Here is an 8,751-nt window from a genome sequence, read left to right as displayed (position 1 = left end):
CTCTGCTGACCACCAGGGAGAAGCAGCTCTCACCTTCCCCTACATGCGGCCTTTCTTCCTATGTCCCATGCATGGGTACAGAAAAGGTGGCACCCACAGCCCTCGCTCCCCAGCCCTCCAGTGGTGGCTCATCCCTTCTCCAGCCTTAGCAGGCAGAGTCCTGAGCAGCTGGCTGTGCTTGTCCCCCAAGTGTCCAGACACGTCCCTGGTGTTTAGCCCTTGCAGCTTCCCACTACCTTGCCTGACATCAGCCACAAAATCTTCTGATGTGACAGTGTGACAGACTGGAACATCATAGAACACGACCACCCTGGTTAGTGCTGGAGTTAGAGTTGCCCTGTTTCCTCAGCCCTCATTGCTGTCCTGAGTCTACATGGCTTAGCCCAGGCACTGCTGTGTGGACACAAGCATATGTCCCCCTCAGGCGACCACAGGTCACTATTAGCAGAGGGGCACAGAGATGTGCCCCTGACCCGCAGCAGACTTGTCTCCAATTCCCGATGGAGGTCTGGCTTTTGGCTTTAGCCGCCGAGACCCTGCTGTGTGCCCCAACCCTGCTGTGACATGCCCATCTCTCTAAAGGTGCAGGGCATCCACTACCTGCTTAGTCTTCCTCCAACTAGGAGGTCCAGTGACGACAGCCTCTGCTTTCACGCACCAAAACCCCAGCCACTCTGCCAGGCCTGGGTGAGCACCAGGACGCATGTTACAGCTCTGTGAGCACCCACGGGGGGGATCGCCCCTCCAGGCACTCCTGCCCGCAGTGAGATGTGGACTTCCCCAAGGTCACAAGGCTGGTGACCAGGGTCCTATATGTGTCTCTTACCCCTCCCACAGCTGGTCTTCTTGGACAGGACTGCAGGCCAGTTGCCCCTTCATGTAGGCACGTGCGTCCCCGAGGAAGGAGTGCAGCCCTAGAAGCAGGTGTTGGGCGTGTAGCATGGCATTGTCACTGTAGTCGATGGCTAAGGAAGAGACAGTGGCTGAGGGTTGGCAGAGTCCCGACACACAGAGCAAGGAGATGCTGCCCGCCTGGAAAGAGTCCCTGGAGCCCACCAGATGTCCCTGCCCCGTCACCTGTCCTAGAACAACCAGGTGAACCAAAGAAAGACATCCTAGATACCTCCAGCTGGGGGTGGGGGGGGGTGCAACCCACTGACAGAGGCACAGGTGACTCTGGAGGGAACATGCCCACTGGTGTCACAAGTACACGGCGCTTAGGACGCCCAAGGGTGAGGGGGGAGTGGTCCCAACTGCAGGGTGGAGAGAGCTTGCAGCAGTGTGCCCACCATTCAGGATGCAGGCCCAACAGCTGGGCCTAAGGCTTGTCAGACCCCAGAGAAGAAGAGAGAGGGGGGTCCCACCTGACACAGTGGACAGCCTGGGCCTTCTTCAGAACTGTGCCTTCAGGCACAGCAGCCAGTGCACAAGATGGTGCTGTTGGGCCATCGTTTTGCTGTCCCCAGTCACCACTGACCTGGAGCCGCTCACCTGACCTGTAGCTGCTCCGTGTGCAGAAAAGCCGGAAGACGTCCGGGGAAAATGTCCGCAGAAAGTCCTGTCAGGGAGAAGCAGGACAGCCCCGGTGTTGGGCTCACGTTTTGTCTCACTCAGAGGTTACATTATCTGCTGCAATTGTGTGAGTTGATCTGTGCATAGCATGAAATCAGGAACTTTTTGGAAAAGCCTCATTTTGACACCAAACTCCCACAATCACCACCCTTCAGCCTTTAGGGGAAAGACAAGGAGGAGAAGCCTGAAATTCTTGCTCTGAGCGGCCCAGGGAGAAGTCTCTTCTGCTCCCAGCCCTGGCATGCTCAGCTGTGGCAGAGACGGAAGACAGAAGACAAGTCACAGCCAGCACACGGCAGCCCCGACACTTGCTTAGAGTGTGCCTCACAGGAAGGGGCGGGGAGACGCTCCAGGAGAACAGAGGTCAGATGAGCTGACCTCAAGCTCGGCAGGGAGCAAAGGCCTAGCCCCCGTGGCAGCGCGGCTCTTGAGATGCTGAGGTTAACCATAGGCTGAGTTCATTTCCTGAAGAATAAACCATCGTGCCTCTGGTTAAATATTAGTACAACTAATAACCCAACCAGTATCAGCCTATTAGAACACTTAATGCTCGCAAACAAGTGAATTGTTTCTACATTTGGAAGGACAACACAGAAAAACTCTGGCGAGCTCATCAGAGGTGACCCCTGAATCAGCACAACACAGAACAAAACCTCCCTGAGGTGCCAGTGTCACTATGTCGCCCTCTGTAGAGTGCTGTAGCATCACAGTTCACAGCAACCAGCAGTTAAAGAGATGAGATTGGGGAGAGTGAAGGAAGGAGAGAAGGGGTCTGCCCAGGGCTCCAAACACAGCCCCAGGGAATTCAGTACAAACCCCTCTTCTCTCCTTGCCCCAAATGGACGTGCTCGGATGTCCCCCCACAGGCAGCTCATGGCACAGGCCCCATGAAAGCCTCCCCAACACTGTAGAAGGCAGCAAAACTGGGTCCCTCTGCCACACATATGTCCTCTGTCCCTTGCAGGACAGCAGCCAGCCCTGTCCCCTGGGGGAGGCCTGGGGTGCAAGGTGAAAGGAGCGCACAGCACCGGCTGGACTAGACATAGTCTGCAGCCTTCCCTTGGGTTCAGACAGCCCTTGTCCTCAGCCAGGCTTGTCCCAGAACAGTGGTGGACCACTGGCATAAAACAGGCCTGAGAAGGGTGAGCAGGAAGCAGGCTGGCTGCTGAGCCCAAAGACAGCTCAGAGGACCGTGTCTTCAAGACACAGATATTGGCTCAGCACTCATAACTCAGTGCGTAGGGTGCCGGCCATATACACTGAGGCTGGCGGGGTCGAATCCGGCCTGGGCCTGCTAAACAATGACAACTGCAACCAAAAATCAGCCGGGCATTGTGGTAGGCACCTGTAGTCCCAGCTACTCGGGAGGCTGAGGCAAGAAAATCACGTAAGCCCAAGAGTTTGAGGTTGGCTGTGAGCTGTGATGCGACAGCACTCTACCAAGGGCAATATAGTGAGACTCTATCTTAAAAAAAAAAAAAAAAAAAAAAGACACAGATATTTATGGTATAGCTGCTGCCCTGACACACTGCTCGAGGCCCTGCTGAGTGGGGAAGCTCAACTGAAGGGTTGCGGCGCAAGGGCTCTCCCAGGCTGCTGCTGTCTCCAGCCAGGGCAGCCTCCCCTCCTACTAGGGAAAGTGAGTTGGTGGTGGGTGGGTCTTGGCTGCCTCCCCCCGGTGGGTACCCACCTCCACCCTCACCGCACCCCTGGTCTGTGCACGCCTGGGGCAGTGCTCAAGGGGGAGGGGGCACCAAGTTTTCTTTCTTTCTTTTTTTTTGTTTTATTGAAATAGAGTCTCACTTTGTCACCCTCGATAGAGTGCTGTGCTGTCACAGCTCACAGCAACCTTAAACTCTTGGGCCAAGTGATTCACTTGCCTCAGCTTCTCTAGTACTTACCACAGGCATTCACCACAGCATCTGGCTATTTTGTTTGTTTGTTTAGCAGGCCTGGGCCAGGTTTAAACCCACCAGCCCTGGAGCATGTGGCCAGCGCCCTAACTGCTGAGCTATGGGCACCCAGCCTAGGGGAGCACTAAGTTTTCATACTGCTCTGGTTCCACTGTACACCCTGGCCGCAGCCACCTGAGAGGTGAGGTGCGACCATGCTGCTGTGTTTGTGCTGGAAGCCTCTCTGGGAGTTAGGCAATCTCCTGGGCACGGTGGCCAGAGGACTGTTTCCCTGTGGGCACCAGGCAGTGGTTGTGGCAAGTGCTCTGTTCTGAGCTATTATGTGCTCACAGGGGCTCTACAGCCGATAGCCACCGCTCCCTAACACCTGTGCTGGGCCCACTCCTGAGCCACCTTCCAGCCAGGCCCTCCCATGCGCAGAAAGGAGCAGTATCTGGAAGTCAGGTCTGCATCCTTCCCTGAGCTCTAGTGGTCTACCACACTGACTCACCCCAGACTCCCCAGGAGTCTTCGTGCAGATCGTTAGGAAAACTCCTGGTGCTCTCCAAAGCCTTGAGGACTGGTGAGAAAACTACCTTTTGCCAGAAACCAGGATATGGAATGTGGGCCAACAGCTTAACGTCCCCAAAGAGCAATGGCCAAGGGTACTTGCAGTCTAGGCAAAAACACACAGTAAAACTCGCCAAGGAATGCGCACAGCTGAACTCAACGTGGCTAGTGAACACAGAAGTGGAGACTTAGTATCTAGTTGCTGTTCTTCCCCTAATTAATAAGAAACACTTACCTGATCACACTTGTAATTTGCTGCAGAAGAGACCTGGGAAGTGGACGTTTGCATCAACCTGGGTGGGGACGTCAGTGCCACTTACTATCAGTCTACCAGAGGCTACATTCCCGTCACTCTGAAAGTGCTGCAGGGGCTGACATGCAACTCTGCTCACAGCCTCAGCCTAAGTTACGAATCAAGAGGTACTCAGCGCAGCACTGCGGACTACAGAGTATAGGTCTCATGTGCACTGCCACGAGCCACACGTGCTCACTAAGCATAAGCAGACTCGGCAATACCCATGACATCCAGAATGCACACAGTCTAGTGCAAAAGGTGATGTAATTTAAAGGGCTGTCAGGAGAATGCTGATCAAAGTAATCAGGGTAAACACACACAAGGGACCACACACTTGGAATGAAACGCCAGGGGTAGAAAACCAGGAACCTAAAAGACTCACTCAGTGAGGAAAGCAAGAGCTCACGGTGGTGCCACGGGGTGCAGAGAAAGTCAGGAACACACTGGGAGAGAGAGTCCTTCCCCCGCCCCCACACCCAAGCAGCTGGTGACAGGAGTTCACGGGCAGGCAGGAGACCTGCTGTCCACATTGTGCACCTTTGAATTTTTCAATCATGTACTTCTTTCTCTTGTCTGTGTTTTTCAAACTTTCTATAATAAAATACATTTCTTCTGTAATTGGATTAAAACATTACCTAAGGTTTGGCACCTGTAGTACAGTGGTTACTGCACTGGCCACATACACCCAGGCTGGTGGGTTCGAATCCAGCCCAGGTCTGCTAAGTAACAATGACAACTACAACAAGAACAAAAAAATAGCCAGGCGTTCTAGTGGGCGCCTGTAGTCCCAGCTACTTAGGAGGCTGAGGCAAGAGAATAGCTTAAGCCCAAGAGTTTGAGGTTGCTGTGAGCTGTGATGGCATAGCCCTCTACTGAGGGTGACATAGTGAGACTCTGTCTCAAAAAAAACAACATTACTTAAATTGTTGGGGTGGGTGGAAGACAATATGCCCTCATGTGTCAGAGAGCAGAGAAGGAGCTACCTACGTATTGGCTTAATCCGTAATATCCACTCTGGAAAGATAATCCAGAAACAAAACAGAGCAGTGCCTGGCAGGGATGGGTGCGGGCAGGGGTGGGTGCGGGCAGGGACAGTGCGGACAGGGACGGGTGCAGGCAGAAATCCAGCCTCCTCCACACTGCTCTTTACACTGTCGACACTGAACCCAGCAAACATTTTACATATTTAAAAAACAAAACTGAAAAGAGGGCAGAAGACATTGTCAGATGAGAAATAAACTGAACAGATGCACAGCCCGAGTGACGACAGATTGGTACAACCGCGAGCACTGCCCACACACCTCGGTGGACGCATCCTAAGAAAGACCAGCCCAGAATCTGCACATTCAGAAACAGAAGGTAGATGAGTGCTTGTCAGGGGACGGAGAAGGGACTGCGAATGGGTGTAGTGGTGCTTTCTGAGGTGACAGAAATGTTCTCAGAAGCGATGGTTGCACAGTGGCAAATATGCCACACACCACTGACCAGAATAGCCTAAAAGGGCGAATTATATGGTGTGTGAATATTTCAACAAAACTATTATTTTTAAAAGAAAAGCAAAGAAATCTAAAACTGTGTTCAATAGCTTTACTGTTCATAGTTAATAGTGGTATTAAGTTTTTAAACTAATTTTGTGTGTATTTTAAAGTAAAGCAAAAAGTTGATATGCCATATAAGAAAACAGGATTTTTAGTAAAAGGGGGGGAACTTTAAAAAAGTCCCATGATATTAAATTTTACTTAGATATACCAAAATGAACTCAAATAAATTATCTATTTTATACATTTACAAGTATGTTTGTTTTCCTTTCCCAGCTCTGTCCCCTCAAAAGGCCTAGATATAACATCACTCAGTAGCAATCAACATACTGAGTGCCCAAATTGGGGCTTAAAAATCTCACCTCTTCGCAAAGGCAGTGAGGCCCCCTGAAGAAGTGGCAGGTGTGGGCAGGAAAGCAAAAGGGGGGGGTGTTGACCAGAAAACAAGTGGTCAGGGCCATGGGTCCCAGCAGCCAGTGGGCAGAGCCCTCCTTGGCCAAATCCGGGATGATTTCAACACCAAAAAAACACCAAGTGAGCGAGAGTACACTAAATTTTAATATAAATCCTTAACTGTGGTGATACTGAGACAAAACCCTTTGCTTTAAAGAATAATGCCAACTCATAAATGGAAAAGATATAAGTACCAGGATGAGACAACCACAACTTTGTAACCACCCATGGAATCCACCATGCAGGTGAAGCCTCTGAAACCGCTGGCTGGGAGGTTGTTGGAACAAGAAGTCACACGGCATGCCACAGTCAGAGTCTTACTACCGCGAGAAAGACACAGACTACAAGAGACAGGTGTGGAGGTCATCCCTTAACCAAAGGTCAAACTCGCCACGAAGAAGGGGAATACCGGGCACGGCTGGCTCACGCCTGTAATCCCAGCACTCTGGGTGGTCAAGGCTGGTGGATTGCCTGAGCTCACAGGTTCGAGACCAGCCTGAGTAAGTGTGAGACCCCCCACCTCTAAAACTAGCTGGGTGTTGTGGCAGGCGCCTGTAGTCCCAGCTACTTGGGAAGCTGAGGCAAGAGAATTGCTTGAACCCCAGAGTTTGAGCTTGCTTTGAGCTATGACGCCACAGCACTCTACCCAGGGCGACAAAGTGAGACCTGGCCCCAGAGGAACACAGTGTGAGCCAGTGTCACCTCCAAGGTTTCCTGCCAAGTGTGCAGGACTGAGTCAAGCCTGGAAGCCTCACTTCCAGTTAAAGGACGTGTGGCAGACAGAAGAACAACTTAAATGACGCCAGGAAGAGACAGACAAAGCTAATTCAGAATGGGGGGTGATCAGCAGGACAGTTGGCCAGTCTCATCAAAGTCAACGTCCCACAGGGCGCGCGGTGGCTCACGCCTGTAATCCCAGCACTGTGGGAGGCTGAGGAGGGAGAACTGCTTGAGCTCAGGAGTTCGTGACTTGCCTGAGTGAAAGTGAGACCCTGACTCATAAAAAAATGAAAAACCCAGCCGGACGCCATGGCAAGTGCCTATAATCCCAGTGGCTTCCAGAGGCTAAGGCACTAACCTACAGCCCAAGTCTGAGGTTGTAGTTGAGCTATGACACCATTGCACTCTGCTTAGGGCATAGGGTGGGACTCTGTCTCAACAACAACAAAAAGTCAACGTCCCAGGTAAATAAAAGCAGAGAGAATGCTGCATGTTAGCAGCCAGATAAGACGGTGCGATACTCAGCCTTACAAAGGAAGGGGACTTCTACACTGAACACAGCATGGGTGGATCTTGAGGACGTTACGGTCAGGAAAATGACCCCGTCACAAAAGGACAACGCTGTGTGATTCCACATGCATGAGACCCAGCCTGGCCAAAATCACAGAATGGGAAGTAGAGGGTGGCTGCCAGGGACTGGGTGCAGAGCGGAGGGAAACAGGAAGTTGGTCAGTGAGCGCAGAACTTCGGTTTTGTAAGATGCGACGTTCCAGAGATCGTTGCACAACAGTGTGAACTTACTTAACACCACTGAACAGCACAATTAAAAATGGTTAAGATGATAAATTTTATATTCATGTTTTTATCATAATTATAAAAAACTTAAAAAGATATGGCATACGGATAGCGCCTGTGGCTCAAAGGGGTAGGGCGCTGGCCCCTTATGCTGCATATGCTGGAGGTGGCGGGTTCAACCCAGCCCTGGCCAAAAACTGCCAAAAAAAAAAAAAGATATGGCATACAAATGCAATACACAAACCTTGATCAGATCTCACTAAAAAAGCTGCAAAACGCTGGAGATAAACGGAGGAATCAGAACATGGGCAAGGTGATAGCAGGAAATTCCTGGCCTCGTTTTCAGGAGTGGCTTGTAGAATACGGAAGTGTCATGAGGTCTCCAGTGTTTTCTGACGGTCCAATAAGCGTGCCATGCCGGTGTGCACACAGTCACGCCCACTGGTACAGACAGCACAGCTCTAAGAACAGCGCCTATCACCACACTGTGCTCCAGGGGGTGTGGATTACTTTAAGCTAAAAACCACTGAAAAGCAGCAGGGGTAGGAAAATTCCCTTTCTTTTATCAAGGGAATTTCCTTTATAAAAGGCACCTCTATCTCCTGGACCAGGCAAAGGACAGTGCTCATCCTCCGAGAAACTTAAATCCGCAAAACAAACCACCAAACAACATTTGTTTCAGTTCTTTTCCTGGTCACCCTCCAAACACTTGCCTTCCCCTTCTTAAGCCCCAAATCCTTTTTGTTTGTTTGGCCAAGACGCTCCCCAGGCAGACCTCGGAGACAGAGGTGATTTCCAGAAAACCGCAATAAAGCAATTCACACAGACATTTCAGGATCCCAGTGTGCATCAAAGTTCTGTTTATACTACGCTATTGTCTATTTAGTGGGCAGTCGCTTTACGTCTAAAACAACCC

General features: G+C 51.3%; 1 protein-coding gene across 2 annotated transcripts in view; it reads right to left on the bottom strand.

Annotated features, from left to right (window-relative positions):
• CARS2 (cysteinyl-tRNA synthetase 2, mitochondrial) overlaps positions 1 to 8,751 on the bottom strand; it is a 60,588-nt gene that overhangs the window by 6,086 nt on the left and 45,751 nt on the right. For both annotated transcript variants that reach the window (XM_023519174.1, XM_012811512.2), the window contains exons 10-11: positions 1,492 to 1,558; positions 827 to 965 (exon numbers count right to left, since the gene is read on the bottom strand). In XM_023519174.1, the coding sequence (XP_023374942.1) occupies positions 827 to 965; positions 1,492 to 1,558 (206 nt within the window). The remainder of the gene's footprint in view (positions 1 to 826; positions 966 to 1,491; positions 1,559 to 8,751) is intronic.

Source organism: Otolemur garnettii, unplaced genomic scaffold (assembly GCF_000181295.1).
Source record: "Otolemur garnettii isolate 467f Iridium unplaced genomic scaffold, OtoGar3 scaffold00161, whole genome shotgun sequence".
NCBI lineage: Eukaryota > Metazoa > Chordata > Mammalia > Primates > Galagidae > Otolemur > Otolemur garnettii.
The sequence above is the reverse complement of the archived record's forward strand: the minus strand, read 5'-3'. Positions and strand labels throughout refer to the sequence as shown.